General features: G+C 32.7%; 1 protein-coding gene across 1 annotated transcript in view; it reads left to right on the top strand.

The window, feature by feature from the left end:
* The window catches only part of LOC134694142 (triple functional domain protein-like), a 72,075-nt gene that overhangs the window by 5,955 nt on the left and 46,384 nt on the right, over positions 1 to 19,736 (top strand). The window contains exons 2-7 of the mRNA XM_063555138.1: positions 4,859 to 4,933; positions 7,374 to 7,488; positions 7,766 to 7,856; positions 14,085 to 14,186; positions 15,253 to 15,366; positions 17,938 to 18,160. Coding sequence (XP_063411208.1) covers positions 4,859 to 4,933; positions 7,374 to 7,488; positions 7,766 to 7,856; positions 14,085 to 14,186; positions 15,253 to 15,366; positions 17,938 to 18,160 — 720 coding nt within the window. The remainder of the gene's footprint in view (positions 1 to 4,858; positions 4,934 to 7,373; positions 7,489 to 7,765; positions 7,857 to 14,084; positions 14,187 to 15,252; positions 15,367 to 17,937; positions 18,161 to 19,736) is intronic.

Raw genomic sequence — 19,736 nt, 5'->3', positions numbered from 1 at the left:
CTTCAACAGTGTCAGAGAAAAAAACTCATGCTATACTTCAGATATAATTTAATATCTTCATTGTCATTTAACTAAAGGTATGACTTTCAAAATTTCAATTAAATCACAATTTAAAAAAAATATAATTAGGCTAGCCAACAATTATAATGTTAAAGGGTACATAGAACATGTAAGGTACTTTGTACTTGGAAGTGACTAATTTTTCCCTTACTATGAGAGCATGCGCTATTTATTCATATTCAAACTAATTTTTAGGGCCCACCATCCTAAATGAATATCTTTCCTGTAACCTTGATAACAATCTTTCTCATTGTTGCATCTTCCTCTTCTTCTTTTCAGTCTGTTTTTTTTTTATATATATATATAAATGGTCAATTGACCCCCTAAGGAGTTATTGTCCTTTATAGTCATTTTTTAACAATTTTCATAAAATTTGTAAAATTTTACTAACATTTTCAACTGAAACTACTAGGACAAGTTCATTCTAGATAGAGATAATTGTAAGTAGCAAGAATGTTCAGTAAAGTAAGATGTACAAACACATCACCATCACCAAAACACAATTTTGTCATTAATCCATCTGCATCCTTTGTTTAATATTCATATAGACCAGGGTGAGCGACACAGGCTCTTAGGAGCCTCTAGTTTATATAAATGCATTATCATGTGAGATGTTACCTCTAAAGTAAAATAACCTGCCTCATATTTTGACCAGACAATTTTCTCACTAAAATGAATATAATCAGCTTGGTTTACTATGACCCAAATATTTCTACTATCTGTGTTTTATCTGTTCATTCATAAGTTACATACTCTTTTTTAGGGGCTCTGAAGGGAATTATATATATTTTTATGTAAATTGTTTGAAGCTTTGGACATTTGTTGTAAGACTTTAACGATTAAGATATTTTTAGTGAAATTATTTTTATTATATATGTATGTACTTTAAATATGTGCTTTTTGGATTGAAAAGAATAAACTCAGATTTTAAATATTGGTAGAGAGGTTTTTAACAATATGAATAAAACTCATTTAACAAGTTTAAAATAATTATGCTAGGAAAACAGATACATATTAGAAAAAAATGGCGAAATCAAAATTAAAATAGATATTTTGTGAGAGGTATTAAAGTTGATAAGTAGTAAAATTCATGATATACATGTATTCTGATAAAGATTTGAAAAGTTGTCTTTGGCATTTGTTGCATCCCAAAAATTTTTTTTTTTGAAGTTTGGGTTCTTAAGGTAACTTGTGAATATGTTTCAGTTGAGTTTCCCAAGAACTCAGGTTTTGGTAAGATCTTTTGGGTGTTACATTACTCCTACTTGACCATGTAATTTTTTTACGACCCTGACTGGATATACAGCCCTTGCAGTCTGTGCCAAAAACTTTTTCATCTACTAGTCTGAAAACTAAATATCAAAATTTGTCCCTATTGGACTATAAAATATTAAAAAAATTTACTAGTCCGATTCAATATTTACTAGTCTGGGGCATCAGACTAGTTGTTAATGGTGCAGACTGCCCTTGCACAGTCAGTCAGACTCCTACTTGAGAGGGACTGTATTGCTTACATATGAAAATTGCTTCAGGAATCCTGGATTTTGATTGGTGTCCTGTGAGAAAGTGGACCAATCAGCAGTCTAGTTGATAGGGATATTATGGATTGTGCATATTAAACATATAAAATGTTTTAGTAAATTACTGTTAGATAGTAAATTACTGTCAGATGTTATGACAAAGAGGTTGGTCTTACTCTTCAGATATAAAACCTTTCTCATAAAAGCATGAACTATTTTTTAATGGTGATAATCTGTTTTTCACTGGAGATTGCTCACATTGAATACTGATCATGATAATTGTGAATCACTTTGTAGTAGTAAGTACTGTATGTAGATACATGTATGACAGGATCATCTTGCAATCAGAATGTTATCCTTTAAAATCACCAAAATATCACCCTGTTTCACTGGGATTCACTCAACACCAGCAGCAGTTATCACTTTGTGTACTTTAGGGTGTCAAACATTGGACTGTATTGAGTCTTTGGAGTTCCCTTCATTTTCCTCTTGAGTATCTCTGTCTAACATCTTAGGATCATACTTTTGGGATTACTCTAATGTTTATATTATAAAAGCTTTTTAAAAAGAATAAAGATATGAATATTAGTTTAAGGGTCTAAAATCTATTTTGAATTGGCGGTTACTACAAATAGCAATTTATAGGTTTCAGCAGATTAAAAACCTGACTACCAGAAATACATCACTACACAAAAAAATTGCAAATAAAATGTATGTTATTGTACTGATGGAACAAGATTTCAGTAGATAACTTTGTACATGTGCGTAAGTCATAGATAAGAAACCCTGCTGGGCCTCACAGACTTAGGCCAGACAAGATAAAAAGTAAGGAAGACATTATAAAGAAGTAATGCTGGAGTTAATTAAAATAACCTTGTTGTGATAAAGCACAGAGGCTTAATAGAGGGATAATATTAGGGATAAAACAATGAGATATTAGATGTCTTTCAGAATGAGTCAGTATGTACTACAGCTCCTTCATAGCCTAAATATTTCTGGAACAGCATCTGATCATCATTCTAAGTTGCAGAGGTGGTTACAGCCACAAAAATGGAAGGAGTTTCCAACTTCAATCCACATGTCTCCATTGACATGCATTGATCATCAAAAAAAAGGGGGGGGGGGTTCCAAGTTCTTTCCCTCCTAACCCTCTGGATCTGCCACTGAGTTGTGTCACCTGAAATGGCTAAAAAAAAAGTTCTTTTTTTAAAAGGTCTATTCATTTGTATACATATACATGTAATGATGTATCTTACACAAATCTGCAAACCTTGAGTAAATGTTTTAGAAATACATGTTTGACAAAATAAGTGATGTATTGGGTTAAGGTTAAAGGTTTAAAGGTATAGCAAAGATTTTGAGATGACTGAATTACACTGCACCTATTTCAATTGATTGTTTAGATTGATGAAAGTAAATTTTTAAACTGAGGTCACATTCCTCGATGTCCTCATGCACATCTAAAAGAGATAAGGCACTCATCTTACATAACATGAATTCTATGGTCTGAAGAAAATAGTGACATCCTTGTTAATGAAAAAATGTGGTTTTAATTTTAGCTGGAGATATGAAAGTTTATTAAATATATGTATAAATAATCTTCTGTAGTAAAAGTTGGTGTCGTTAGGTTTGAGGTAAATGTTTTTTTTATTAGATGTATTCAATTTCATCTTGAACGGTAACGTTAAAAATAAATGATAAGTGGATCTTTTAATAGGAAATGGGTAAGAATCTTTTATTATTTCACCAAATAATAAAATTGCAGATTGAAGGAAATACATGTATTACAAAGGAGTAGGGAAATTAAGATTGATTAAGGCCTGGTTTTGGACCAATTTTGACTCCCATATAATTTCAATATGCAATTCTCGATTAACCAGTTTATTTCTAAGGGTAAAATATTCACTTGGTGCTATGGTCACATATAAACCTTGAAAAATGTTTCAGAGCTGAAATAATAGTGTTATTGCATGAATATTGGGGAATATTGTCCTGAGTAGAATTTTATATTGCACGAGCTTGCGAGTGCAATATATATATGTTCTACGAGGGACAATTTCCCCCAATATTCATGCAATAACCCTTTTATTGTATAGCAATATAATATTTGAAAGTAAAAATTTAAATAACTAAGATTTAAACGTTGATGACGTCATTAATTTTGAAGATTTATTGCACTAGTGCAATATTAGAATTTATTGCACGCTAACTTTTGGTTACGTTCTGTGGGAAATATTTTATTGCTATACAATAATAATTTTTATTAATTGATTATTGGACTATACTACAGATACATGTATAATCCTTGCTGTTATAACTTTTAAATTGAATATTAATTTTCATAACCAATCAATTAGACAATGTATTACTAATTTACTTAATTATTTTTATTTTGCAAAGTATTTTATTTCCAATGACATATTCGTATTGGACTATCATCTTGTAATCAATAGTTTTTCATATTGTAAATGATGGGAAAGTCATTTAACGTTAGAATACAAAACACTTAATTTTCAACAGTGTATTGGAATAGCAAATTGAAAAGGATGATTGGAATATAAATTGAATATATACATTTTGTTTCCTGTAAAAAAAACCATCAAAATCATGAAATTAAAATAATGTAGTCATTTTTTTTTGCTTCAGTATTACTATAGAAATGTATTGATGTATTAATTTATTAGAATCAATTGATTCTATGATATCATAATCAGTTGAAACTCCATGCTGTTTACAGCCCACAGTACTCACACAATAGTCAATGGGTCTAACATGTTTTTACTTGTGTAAACTATATAATGATATTTTATCCTCCCAATTATTTGTTTTTCCTTGAAAATAAATTTAAACTCATCATAGATACCAGGATTAAATTTTGTATATATACGCCTGATGCGCGTTTTGTCTACTAAAGACTCATCAGTGACGCTCGAATCCAAAAAAAGTTATCATAATATGCTGTGGCAGGTTTTAATCTGTAATATCATGGTTTATTTTATTAAGTAGGCTACTCAGCCACTATTTGTGGATGGTGATATGCCGCTATGATCATGAATAGTGAAATCATGTTGATAATTATCATGACAGTTTATTTGTCTGTTTTGGTGGCCTTAGGTTGACCCATTGGTGGCCTTCAGCTCTTTGGTCCGGTTGTTGTCTCTTTGACACATTCTCCATTTCCATTCTCAATTTTATTACATGAATGATAAATAGTTTGTTTCAATGTTAGACTGTCCTATTTGTTGCTATCTGCTTAATTATTTTTTTTGTGATTTCAGGAGGAAAAAGAACAGATGGGTTGAAAGCTGCTGATATAGTGCCTATTCTTAGAGAGAGGGTGGCCTACCTGTCAGGTAAGATTTAGTGCATACTCTTAGAGAGAGGGTGGTCTACCTGTCAGGTAAGATTTAGTGCATACTCTTAAGAGAGAGGGTGGCCTACCTGTCAAGTGAGATTTAGTGCATACTCTTAGAGAGAGGGTGGTCTACCTGTCAGGTAAGATTTAGTGCATATTCTTAGAGAGAGAGTGGCCTACCAGTCATGCCAGTGAGGTAAGATATAGTGCCTATTCTTAGAGAGAGGGTGGCCTACCTGTCAGGTAAGATATAGTGCCTATTCTTAGAGAGAGGGTGGCCTACCTGTCAGGTAAGATATAGTGCCTATTCTTAGAGAGAGAGTGGCCTACCTGTCAGGTAAGATTTAGTGCATACTTTTAGAGAAAGGGTGGCCTACCTGTCAGGTAAGATGTAGTGCCTATTCTTAGAGAGAGGGTAGCCTACCTGTCAGGTAAGATGTATTGCCTATTCTTAGAGAGAGGGTGGCCTACCTGTCAGGTAAGATGTATTGCCTATTCTTAGAGAGAGGGTGGCCTACCTGTCAGGTAAGATATAGTGCCTATTCTTAGAGAGAGGGTGGCCTACCTGTCAGGTAAGATATAGTGCCTATTCTTAGAGAGAGGGTAGCCTACCTGTCAGGTAAGATATAGTGCTTATTCTTAGAGAGAGGGTTGCCTACCTGTCAGGTGAGATGTAGTGCCTATTCTTAGAGATAGGGTAGCCTACCTGTCAGGTAAGATATAGTGCCTATTCTCAGAGAGAGGGTGGCCTACCTGTCAGGTAAGATATAGTGCCTATTCTTAGAGATAGGGTAGCCTACCTGTCAGGTAAGATATAGTGCCTATTCTTAGAGATAGGGTGGCCTACCTGTCAGGTAAGATATAGTGCCTATTCTTAGAGATAGGGTAGCCTACCTGTCAGGTAAGATATAGTGCCTATTCTCAGAGAGAGGGTGGCCTACCTGTCAGGTAAGATATAGTGCGTATTCTTGGAGAGAGGGTAGCCTACCTGTAAGGTAAGATATAGTGCCTATTCTTAGCTAGAGAGAGGGTGGCCTACCTGTCAGGTAAGATATAGTGCCTATTCTAAGAGAGAGGGTAGTTTACCTGTCAGGTAAGATATAGTGCCTATTCTTAGAGAGAGGGTGGCCTACCTGTCAGGTAAGATATAGTGCCTAATCTAAGAGAGAGGGTAGTCTACCTGTCAGGTAAGATATAGTGCTTATTCTTAGAGAGAGGGTTGCCTACCTGTCAGGTAAGATATAGTGCCTATTCTTAGAGATAGGGTAGCCTACCTGTCAGGTAAGATATAGTGCCTATTCTCAGAGAGAGGGTGGCCTACCTGTTAGGTAAGATATAGTGTGTATTCTTGGAGAGAGGGTAGCCTACCTGTAAGGTAAGATATAGTGCCTATTCTTAGAGAGAGGGTGGCCTACCTGTCAGGTAAGATATAGTGCCTATTCTAAGAGAGAGGGTAGTCTACCTGTCAGTAAGATATAGTGCCTATTCTAAGAGAGAGAGTGGCCTACCTGTCAGGTAAGATATAGTGCCTATTCTTAGAGAGAGGGTGGTCTACCTGTCAGTAAGATATAGTGCCTATTCTTAGAGAGAGGGTGGCCTACCTGTCAGGTACATTGTAAGATATAGTGCCTATTCTTAGAGCGAGGGTGGTCTAATTGTCAGGTACATTGTAAGATAAAGTGCCTATTCTGAGAGAGGTAGCCTACCTGTCAGGTAAGACTGACAAATATTTAAGGACATATTCGACAATATTTGTCAGTAGGTGAAGATCAAATTATAATATTTGAAAGCAGGCATTTGAATGTGTCAACCAATCAACAGCCTCATACCTTTATCATTTAATTGGGGAAGTCAACAATCTCACTTATTCACATGTTGTCTTTGATAAGATGCAATTCGTTTTGAATATAATGCATATCTAGGAGATTTTTTTTGTAATTCTAAATTTTCCAGTTTGAAAACCAGAAAAATTTATGATCCGACTACAAATCCGTTTTTAATAGACTTAAAAAATTAATTCCCCCCTAATTATTTTGGTATTTGTTATAATCTACAGTAAAGCTCAGAAGTCACAGGTATAATAACCATCTTTTACAAGATCTGTTAAAGAAGAAATTCTAGATTTGATTAACATTTATTGATGCATGTATTATTTTACCTGCTGCTTCGTGTGAAGGACACCTGTATTTTCTATATTTAATTTCGTAAAGCTTCCTTTGCAATAAACACATTCTATTTATAATTATCTTTTTTTCTAAGGTGGGGAAGATGTAGCTTGCTGTTCGGTGTGAGCCAAGGCTTATTGTTGAAGGCCAGACCTTGACCTATAATGGTTTACTTTTATGAATTGTTGTTTGGATAGAGAGTTGTCTCATTGGCACTCATACCACATCTTCCTATATCTAAATACATATATTTATAATTATCTTTATTTATAGGTGGGCGAGACCGACGTGGTGGACCAATATTAACGTTTCCATCGCGTACACATAATGATCGGTTAGACCATGATGATCTCAGGCGTCTCATGACCTACCTAGCCAGGATCCCTAGGTAAAAGACAAGTATTTTGTAGAACTTTATATTTTCTGAAGTCTAGATCGAAGGAAAATCATTTTATAGAGGAACAAACATGAAATGAAGAAGCTGTAATGATTAATGTTCACTTATTTAAAAATACATCAAATTGATTTTTATTTCTAATTTTTAAAATATAAGTTTTTTCTGTTATAGTTCTTTAATCACTTAAAAAAAACATAATTTTATTTATTAATAATTTTGGGGCACTTTACATAATTTGAAACTACAAAAATGTACTTTATATTTTTAGTGATGATGTGAGGGACAAAGGTTTTACTGTGATATTAGATATGCGAGGTTCAACCTGGCAGATAGTTAAACCAATTCTTAAAGTATTACAGGTAGGTCAAAAGACTGAATTTCAACTTGATTATTAGGGTCATAGTTCATAGGTTAAAGTATAAATTTTATTTTGACTGATAGAAAGTGTTGTTTATGTCTTTGCGCAAGTCTCTAGATCAGATTTTCAGCTCCAAGCAGATGTTCCTATGCCTAGCACTACATGAGGCCTATATTGCTACTGATGAAGTCTTGATAGTGCTCAGGGTTCAAAGTTAAAAGTTCAAATTTTACAGTTGCAAATATTTAGGACATTACTGAAGACTGGTCGTTCTAAAATTAATCCAGATTTTATCTAAAAAAAACTGCCATGAATTTTTGTCCTAATTTAATAATTCAGTCCAAGTGTAGAAAAATTCAAAATTTTAAGCTGATGCATGTAGTCAAGAGCTTTTCAAAATTAGGAGTCTGATATCGATAGAAGTTGAAACAAATGTTGAAAGGTGAACTCTCATGGACTCATTTGATGCCTCTGTTAAATATTTTTTATGTTTGGAACTTCCTACACATTTGATTCCTCTGTTTAATATTATTTTTGTATAGAACTTCCTACACAGTTTGTGATATCTGTCTACCCATGATGCATCTGTTTAATATTTGATATGTGTAGAACTTCCTACACATTGTGTGCTATCTCTCTACCTAATATTAACACTGATGCATGAAGAGCTTTTCAAAATTCCAAGTCTGATATTGGTAGAAGTTGAAACAAATGTTGAAAAAGCTGAACGATAGACTCTCATTTGTTTGATATATAGACCTTCCTACACATTTAGTACTATCTCTACCCAAGTGCATGTTCCAGTCCATACAGGGAATAAGTTTCATATTTACATACCCCCAGATGAGTCATAATTATTGATCTCTTATATCTGGAATGTTTATAAACAAAAATATTGATCCATGCATTGTGCTGAGATATAACCATTGATAGAAATGTATATTTCATCGTTAATATCAGTAGCATATCCGTGTTTTGTAAAACCGCAATATTTCATAATAATTATTCCTTGCGACTGGCTGAGCAATGTTTTATGTCTACAAACAGTAATTATACGAAAAACTGATGCATTTAATAAGTGCATATAGAAAGTTTTTGCCTTATTGGATTTTGAGTGTCATTTTTTGGTTGGAAACAGTTGCAATTTTAATGATAACTGTTGAATGAAAATGTTTACCAAAATTAAAAGTAACATTTGAAATTGATAATCAATATAAAGGTTCTGCATACAAAATGTATGATAGGGAGGTAACGTAAAGTGCATTAGTTTCTTGTATTGTGATACTTTTCTGAAAGAGGGGCAAAAGATACCAGAGGGACATTCAAACTCTTAAATTGACAATAAACTGACAATGCCATGGCTTAAAAAGAAAAAGAAAACAGACAAATAAAAGTACACATGACAAAACATAGAAACCTAACGACTAAGCAACACCAAACCCCACCAAAATCTGGAGGTAATTTTATGTACTCCAGAAGGGTAAGCAGATCCTGCTTCAAATTTGGCACCCATTCTTAACATTTTTATCAGTTTGACACAATGCAACAGCTTCAATCTAGAAAAAATATGGACGTAAGACATTTGATTTGACACCTTGACCTTAACAAAGTATTGATTTAAAGGTTAATAGGTCAAAGTTAAGGTCATGATGATTTCCAAACCCCTTAAACCCAGTACCATTAAATTGATTAAGCACTTTGCCTTGAGTATGGTAACCATCTTTCTTCATTGTCTCTGTTGTATTTTCTTTGTGTTGAACCAGTTTATCTGATTTTTTTGGGGGGATTAATTTACTACATGATTATTGTTTACAGAAAAACTTGAGTTTATCTATTATTAACAAAAAATGCATATATATGTGTGAACAAACAGGAAATTTGTTGCACATATTATATGCATTTTGAGACTGCATATACTTGACCAATATTATATATATATTTGGATATTTTCAGATATTGTTTCCACTTCCTCGCAATTTGACCTATTTAATTTTTTACAAAAACAATATCTGTTGGAAATTTGTTGTTGAAGTGGTGTATATATATATATTTATATATTTATAAATGAAGGTCTTTACATCCAAAATAATGAATTATACAAATGCTGCCTCGTTTTCTTGCGAAAACATGCCCAAAATTTTTTACCTACATTTTTTTTCTGTTTGAAATCTGTTTCAGGTGATTTTAAATTAAAAAAAAATTTTTTAAACACTGAACATCTTTTTAAACAAATAAATAAGAATTGACCATTTTCAGATAATCAAAATAATTAGGAATTGCATATTCTGAATTTAGCATTAATGGTTTAAATAGAGCAGTCATTTATAATTTATAGACAAAATTGTACCTAATCTGTATACATGACACTTGGAAGGAAGTCAGAAATAACAATAAATATGTGACAACAATTTCTTAGATTCCCATAGAGTTCTGTATTTTTTTGGGGGTTAAATTGTCAATTATTTCCAATGGTCTAAAATAAGTGTTTGCTATTTCCCTTTCTTTAATATTCCCTATCAAGCTATTAATAGATTTCCCGGAAGATTTATTTCAGCACTTTATTGGCTTCCTTGATTAGGGAAACCTTTACTTAATGTCTAATTAATTAAGAATCAATACTGTTGTTTATAAACATTATATTAATGTCAATATCGTTCCTGAACCTGCTAACTCATTGAACTGAAATTAGATATTTGGTAATAGCTGGCCATTATCTAAAGGGAGATGATATGTTGTTGTGAGAAATTGATGCTAATGTCAGAGGCAGATTTAGAGGTTTTTTTCAGAGGGCCCGGCCCCCCTTTTTCTTGAAAAAAATTGGTTGATTATATAGGGAATCCCTGAAACATTACTGGGGCAAGCCCCTCTTCTGCAATCAGCAGGCCCCCACTTATGAAAATTTCTGGATATGCCACTGGATGTTTTGAAGTTGTCGCCTCTAATAAATTCATTCACATCTTAATTGTTTGAACATAGGGTGATTCTATTTGAGTGTTTGTCCATTAGTGTACAATGTATGATGCTCATCATATCTATTCATATTGAAGAGTGTTAAGTGACTACTTAGTTCTTTATATGCATTAAAGACGTGTAAAAATCCTAAAAACTGTCCTATTAAGTATACTTCTCATTGAATTGGATTTTGGCTATTTTTTATTTGGTTCTTTTATGGCCCATCTAGGGGCATTATGTTTTTTGGTCTGTGCATCAGTTTGTTCGATCATCCATTTGTCCGTCCATCCGTCTGTCCTGCTTCTGATTAAAGTTTTTTGTTAAACTTTTTGACCAAGGTAGTTTTTGATGGAGTTTAAGTCCAATCAACTTGAAACTTAGTACTCATGTTCTCTATATATGATATGATCTTTCTAGTTTTAATGCCAAATTAAAGTATTGACCCAAATTTCATAGCCCACTTAACATAGAAAATGAAAGTGCGAATTGAACATCCATGTACTATGGACGTATTCTGGTTTGCTATAAAACTTTCTATGTTTTTACACAAACAATTTGCTATGAGTTACTGATGAAGCTTCACCATAAAACATGCCGTTTGAGTAGTATTTCTAACCTGTACTGCATGAGACAATATCCTTTTAGTAGTTAAAATCACACAACAGGTGTTGAAAATAAAAAAAAACTTAAAACTGCTTGATAATTGAGCATTTCAGAATAATATTTTCAGAATTTTTCTTCAAAGTGTTTTGTTTTCCATAACAATGGTCCTGATGGTTTCCAAGCAAAGGCTTGATACATTTTTAGCTCACCTGGCCCGAAGGGCCAAGTGAGCTTTTCCCATCACTTTGCGTCCAGCGTCCGTCGTCCATCGTCGTTAACTTTTACAAAAATCTTCTCCTCTGAAACTACTGGGCCAAATCAAACCAAACTTGGCCACAATCATCATTGGGGTATCTAGTTAAAAAAATGTGTGGCGTGACCCGGTCAACCAACCAAGATGGCCGCCACGGCTAAAAATAGAACATAGGGGTAAAATGCAGTTTTTGGCTTATAACTCAAAAACCAAAGCATTTAGAGCAAATCTGACATGGGGTAAACATGTTTATCAGGTCAAGATCTATCTGCCCTGAAATTTTCAGATCAATCGGTCAATCGGTTGTTGGGTTGCTGCCCCTGAATTGGTAATTTTGAAGAAATTTTGCTGTTTTTGGTTATTATCTTGAATATTATTATAGTTAGAGATAAACTGTAAACAGCAATAATGTTCAGCAAAGTAAGATCTACAAATAAGTCAACATGACCAAAATGGTCAGTTGACCCGTTTAGGAGTTATTGCCCTTTATAGTCAATTTTTAACCATTTTTCGTTAATTAAAGTAATCTTTTACAAAAATCTTCTCCTCTGAAACTACTGGGCCAAATTAATCCAAACTTGGCCACAATCATCTTTGGGGTATCTAGTTTAAAAGATGTGTGGCGTGACCTGGTCAACCAACCAAGATGGCCGCCACGGCTAAAAATAGAACAAAGGGGTAAAATGCAGTTTTTGGCTTATAACTCAAAAACCAAAGCATTTTGAGGAAATCTGACATGGGATAAAAATGTTTATCAGGTCAAGATCTATCTGCCCTAAAATTTTCAGATGAATCGGTCAATCGGTTGTTGGGTTGCTGCCCCTGAATTGGTAATTTTGAGGAAATTTTGCTGTTTTTGGTTATTATCTTGAATATTATTATAGATAGAGATAAACTGTAAACAGCAATAATGTTCAGCAAAGTAAGATCTACAAATAAGTCAACATGACCAAAATGGTCAGTTGACCCGTTTAGGAGTTATTGCCCTTTATAGTCAATTTTTAACCATTTTTCGTAAATTAAAGTAATCTTTTACAAAAATCTTCTCCTCTGAAACTACTTGGCCAAATTAATCCAAACTTGGCCACAATCATCTTTGGGGTATCTAGTTTAAAAAATGTGTGGCGTGACCTGGTCAACCAACCAAGATGGCCGCCACCGCTAAAAATAGAACATAGGGGTAAAATGCAGTTTTTGGCTTATAACTCAAAAACCAAAGCATTTTGAGGAAATCTGACATGGGATAAAAATGTTTATCAGGTCAAGAACTAACTGCCCTGAAATTTTCAGATGAATCGGTCAATCAGTTTTTGGGTTGCTGCCCCTGAATTGGTAATTTTGAGGAAATTTTGCTGTTTTTGGTTATTATCTTGAATATTATTATAGATAGAGATAAATTGTAAACAGCAATAATGTTCAGCAAAGTAAGATCTACAAATAAGTCAACATGACCAAAATGGTCAGTTGACCCCTTTAGGAGTTATTGCCCTTTATAGTCAATCTTTAACCATTTTTCATAAATCTAAGTAATCTTTTACAAAATCTCCACTGAAACTACTAGGCCACAATCATCTTTGGGGTATCTAGTTTGAAAAATGTGTCCGATGACCTGGCCATTCAACCAAGATGGCCGCCACGGCTAAAAATAGAACATAGGGGTAAAATGCAGTTTTTTGCTTATAACTATGAAACCAAAGCATCTAGAGCAAATCTGACAAGAAGTTAAATTGTTAATCAAGTCAATATCTATCTGCCCTGAATTTTTCAGATGAATTGGACAACTGGTTGTTGGGTTGCTGCCCTCCAATTGGTAATTTTTAAAGAAATTTTGCCGTTTTTGGTTATCTTGAATACTATTATAGATAGCGATAAACTGTAAACAGCAATAATGTTCAGCAAAGTAAGATCTACAAATAAGTCAACATGACCTAAATGGTCAATTGACCCCTTAAGGAGTTATTGCCCTTTATAGTCAATTTTTAACAATTTTCATTAATTTGGTAAATTTATGTAAATTTTTACCAAATATAGTTCTGTTACTAATGGGCAAAGTTCATGATAGATATAATTGTAAGAAGCAAAATCGTTCAGTAAAGTAAGAACTTCAAACACATCACCATCACCAAAATACAATTTTGTCATGAATCCATTTGTGTCCTTTGTTTAATATGCACATAGACCAAGGTGAGCGACACAGGCTCTTTAGAGCCTCTAGTTTTTTGATTTAGTAAAATTGAAACTATTCATAATCCTTTTGACTGAAATGGAGATGTATTTCATTTACTTATACTATATTCTTGTATCCTTTGTAGGAATGTTTTCCTGGCAGCATTTTTATAGCTTTTATAATAAAACCAGAGAAGTTCTGGGAAAGGAAGATGAGTTTCATTTACTTATACTATGTGCTTTTATCTTTTGTAGGAATGTTTTCCTGGCAGCATTTATATAGCTTTTATAATCAAACCAGAGAAGTTCTGGGAAAAACAAAGAACTAGTCTTGGAAGTGCCAAATATGCTTTTGAGGTAAGAGTCAGAATAATGTAAATTCAGAAATTATTGCGTGCATTTATTATTGCGATTTTGTCATTTTAAACCAAAATGCGATTTTAATTTTTACGATTTTAAGAAAAATCCTGTTTAATTGATGTGCAATATTTCAAAATGCGAGTTTAAATTATTGCGATTACACCTCTGTCGCAATAATAAAAACTTCGCAATAATTTCTGAATTTACAGTATTCTAGAACCATTTGTATTTGTGGTACATTACAATACAGGGAGATTGAAAAAATTACGATAAAGTGGGTGGTTCAAGAATTTGAATTTTTTATATTTTTGTCAAATGGTTAAAGTTAATATTTTGTCGCAATTTTTGGAAAATTAAACGAGCCAAATTAATTTTTGTAAAGGTGTTGGGTACCAACTTAAATGAAATATAGTCCTTAACATAGGGGATAAGCTAATTTAAAAGATAGCTTAGGCAATTCAGTCTGCAGAAAACACTCCTAATAATGAGAAATACAGACAAAGCAATGGCCTTAAGAAAATGGTGATATGATTAAGAGCAGTCTCAAACAGAGAAAATAAAGGATTCAATAAAATGAGCCCTTGGGCAGATCCAGCCATTTTCAAAAGCAGGGTTCCAACCCAGGATATTGGGGAGGTGTGTGTTTCCAACCATATGACTCTACTCTAAAGCATTGATTGTAAAAAAAAAAAGGGGGAGGCTCCAATCAGAGATATGCCACTGGAGCTCCATCAAAATGGGGGAGAGGGACTCAGGAGCTCTAGTTAATGTACAATGAATGCAGCAACAATACATGTTTGAAGAAGTAAAGAAAAATGACTGCCCTTGGTTCTTTTAAGAATTTATTCATTGAAACTGTCATCATATATTAGTGTTCGCATATGAGTAAAAATATTAGAACGACCAATCAAAGTATTTGTAATTGAGGTGAAAATTATTTAGAGATGCCAGCTGAAATGCAGGGGTTTTAAACTTGTACTAATTTATCAGAATTTGTTTATTGAAAAAGTAAATTTTATTCACAATTTTTCTATGTTTTAATTGAATATTTTTATATTTTTAGACTTGTATGATCTCACTTGACAATCTAACCAAATCCATTGACCCCACCCAGCTGACAAGAGAATTTGATGGGGCGCTGGAATATAATCATGAGCAATGGATACAGCTTAGATTGGTTTGTATCATTTATAATGAATTAGTTATGATACTGTGGATTCATATATTTGAATAAACATTTGAATTTGTGGTTCAACTGTAATCATGAACCCATGAAAATTGGTATCTAACAAATAATGAATCCACATGTACAGGAATGCATTAAAAAAAAGTTAAATGCCATTTTTTTTTCACCCTATTGCAGCTTTACTGTTCCATAGCAAAATGTCAAAAAAGTCATCTCTTTTAGTAGTTCTAAATGATGGCAATGTCATTATACATTATTATACTCCTGCTTATGTACATAGTGGTTGTCATGTGTCGGCATAAATATAATTGGTGTGGTATGATTGTCAATGAGACAACTATGAACCCAAATAAAAATGTAAACAATGCAAACACATTTCATAAAGTAAGATATACAAGGGACAATGTCAAACAATGTAAAACACATATCATAAAGTAAAACATACAAGGGACAATGTCAAACAATGTAAAACACATATCATAAAGTAAAACATAAAAGGGACAATGTCAAACAATGTAAAACACATATCATAAAGTAAAACATACAAGGGACAATGTCTACCAATGTAAAACACATATCATAAAGTAAGATATACAAGGGACAATGTCAAACAATGTAAAACACATCATAAAGTAAGATATACAAGGGGCAATGACAAACAATGTAAACACATGTCATAAAGTAAAACATACAAGGGACAATGTCAAACAATGTAAAACACATATCATAAAGTAAAACATACAAGGGACAATGTCAAACAATGTAAAACACATATCATAAAGTAAAACATACAAGGGACAATGCCAAACAATGTAAAAAACATATCATAAAGTAAGATATACCAGGGACAATGTCAAACAATGTAAAACACATCATAAAGTAAGATATACAAGGGACAATGACAAACAATGTAAACACATATCATAAAGTAAAACATACAAGGGACAATGTCAAACAATGTAAAACACATCATAAAGTAAGACATACAAGGGGCAATGACAAACAATGTAAACACATATCATAAAGTAAGATATACAAGGGACAATGTCAAACAATGTAAAACACATATCATAAAGTGAAACATACAAGGGACAATGTCAAACAATGTAAACACATATCATAAAGTAAAACATACAAGGGACAATGTCAAACAATGTAAAACACATCATAAAGTAAGATATACAAGGGGCAATGACAAACAATGTAAACACATATCATAAAGTAAAACATACAAGGGACAATGTCAAACAATGTAAAACACATAATAAAGTAAGACATACAAGGGGCAATGACAAACAATGTAAACACATATCATAAAGTAAGATATACAAGGGACAATGTCAAACAATGTAAAACACATATCATAAAGTGAAACATACAAGGGACAATGTCAAACAATGTAAACACATATCATAAAGTAAAACATACAAGGGACAATGTCAAACAATGAAAAACACATCATAAAGTAAGATATACAAGGGGCAATGACAAACAATGTAAACACATATCATAAAGTAAAACATACAAGGGACAATGTTAAACAATGTAAAACACATATCATAAAGTAAGATATACAAGGGGCAATGACAAACAATGTAAACACATATCATAAAGTAAGATATACAAGGGACAATGTCAAACAATGTAAAACACATATCATAAAGTAAAACATACAAGGGACAATGTCAAACAATGTAAAACACATATCATAAAGTAAAACATACAAGGGACAATGTCAAACAATGTAAAACACATCATAAAGTAAGATATACAAGGGGCAATGACAAACAATGTAAAACACGTATCATAAAGTAAGATATACAAGGGACAATGTCAAACAATGTAAAACACATATCATAAAGTAAAACATACAAGGGACAATGTCAAACAATGTAAAACACATATCATAAAGTAAAACATACAAGGGACAATGTCAAACAATGTAAAACACATTATAAAGTAAGATATACAAGGGACAATGTCAAACAATGTAAAACAGAAAACTGATTGCCTCATTTTAGCTAATAGAATTAAACAAATAAAATACAATACAACTTATCCCTATTTGGGGATCTCTTTTGAGGTCATACAACAATCACTTTTCCATTGTGGCATCAAATATCTTCTATTATGACAATTTTACGGGAATTTTTGTGATGTCAATTAATGGCACACAAATAGTGATAAGGTGTATTATGAAAAACTGCAACAAATAACAATCACAGGAATACAGGTTACTCCTACCTGGAACAGAATAAGAATAAACCGGGAATAAATCGGTGGAAAATGGCCCATTGGTAAAATTAAATTTGGTTTCTTTGTCAAATTTTATGAACTTTTAGGCTTGTTTTTGTAAGTACACAGAGTTCTAGAAATCTTTTTCCAATGTGATCTTCTTATATTTATCTACTTGAAAAAAACTGCTGGTCCTCACTACTATTTCTATTACAATACACCATAATTGTCTTTTGCAAATTTTTGTGGTTAAATTCTTCGAGCCACCACTTTTAAGGAACTCTAACAGTACACATTTTATATGATCTTATCTTATACCTATTGCAGATGTTAGAAGAATTTATATGTAAAGCCTTAGATCTCCTTGATAAGCTAGATGAACTTGGAAATATTCTGACCAATCCAGAGCTTCCAGAGAATTTAAATGGTGCACAGTGTCGTCTGGAGGAACATAATCAACTGAAGAGACGGGTCAATATGGCACCTGTTGAACAGTTAGGGATGGAAGGGCAGAGGATACTGATGGAAATTACAGGGGACCAGCAACAAGGTATTGTTTATTGTTATATATTTATTACCTCCCCTGACAGTGTAGTTTATTGGTAATCATTATCTCCCCTGAGTGGAGCATATATGTATTACCTCAGTCATCTCTAGTGTTCATCTGTGTCACATTTTGCTAATTTCAACGTCCTTGAAAAGGAGTAAGTTCGGTAAGTGCCATATTTGGCCCCAATTATAAAGTTCATGTTTACAAGACAATTATTGTTTTAAGTTGCCCTAAAGACATGTGAGAAAGTTAAACAGAGCTGTTTTTGTCAAAGTTTAATTCTTACACGTTGATTTTTACATCCCAATAATGTCAAGATAAGGGATTTTTGTGAAATTTGACAAAATCAGGTCGATTTCAACCAAATAAAGGACCAGGAAACATAGAGCGCAGGCTTCAACAAGCTTACTATTCAAATAAGACATGTTAAATATATTTACAAACATTATTTTAAAAGATCTTTGTTGTCGACGTATGCGCTCTATGTTTCCTGTCAAATAATCTTTGGAAATTTACCCATTTTCATAGATTTTTTCGTTAAAAATCAATATGAGTACAACTTGTGACGTCATAATGAAACGCAGAAACGTAATTTTTTTAACAAAATTGCTTATATCCTATCTAGAGAATGAATTAGCTATAATTTATCGTGATATTGGTAAAAAAATCCAAATTTGAAATTTACGCTAAAAAAGGGGGCCATTTTAGGACCTTATCGAACATACTCCTTTGTAAGGAATTTTCTGCTGGACATAAAGCTGCGTAATTGCTATTTTATTTTTGATCTGAGTGATTTTAGCGGTTTTCAAACAATGGAGACATTAGGTGAAAGACGTCCCCTTTGGAGAATCACATTTAAACTTTTTCAGAGATCAAAACTTGAATTTAGCTAGTTCAAAATAATCACAGATTAGTCATTTCAAATTGGGTTAAAAATATCCTTACTTAAGTTTTGTGAGAATTCACAATAAATCAATTTGGATATTTCAAAACCTTAGAATTGAGATTAATTTCATAATTATGAATTGATATCAAATAGATTTATATCGGAAAATTTTATGCATAATTAAAATTATTTTTGAAGGTGATAATAGAAAATCAATTCATCACAAATGACATAGATTGTATTTCAGACAGCCCTAATAAGATAATTTCATGACCATCAATGGTAGTAGACACAGATCCTAGAACTCATGTTTCAGGTACAATCTTGTAAAAATAACAAACTAGAGGCTCTAAAGAGCCTGTGTCGCTCACCTTGGTCTATGTGCATATTAAACAAAGGACACAAATGGATTCATGACAAAATTGTATTTTGGTGATGGTGATGTGTTTGAAGTTCCTACTTTACTGAACGATTTTGCTTCTTACAATTATATCTATCATGAACTTTGCCCATTAGTAACAGAGAACTATATTTGGTAAAAATTTACATAAATTTACCAAATTAATGAAAATTGTTCAAAATTGACTATAAAGGGCAATAACTCCTTAAGGGGTCAATTGACCATTTAGGTCATGTTGACTTATTTGTAGATCTTACTTTGCTGAACATTATTGCTGTTTACAGTTTATC

Source organism: Mytilus trossulus, chromosome 13 (assembly GCF_036588685.1).
Source record: "Mytilus trossulus isolate FHL-02 chromosome 13, PNRI_Mtr1.1.1.hap1, whole genome shotgun sequence".
NCBI classification, from domain to species: Eukaryota; Metazoa; Mollusca; class Bivalvia; order Mytilida; family Mytilidae; genus Mytilus; species Mytilus trossulus.
The sequence above is the reverse complement of the archived record's forward strand: the minus strand, read 5'-3'. Positions and strand labels throughout refer to the sequence as shown.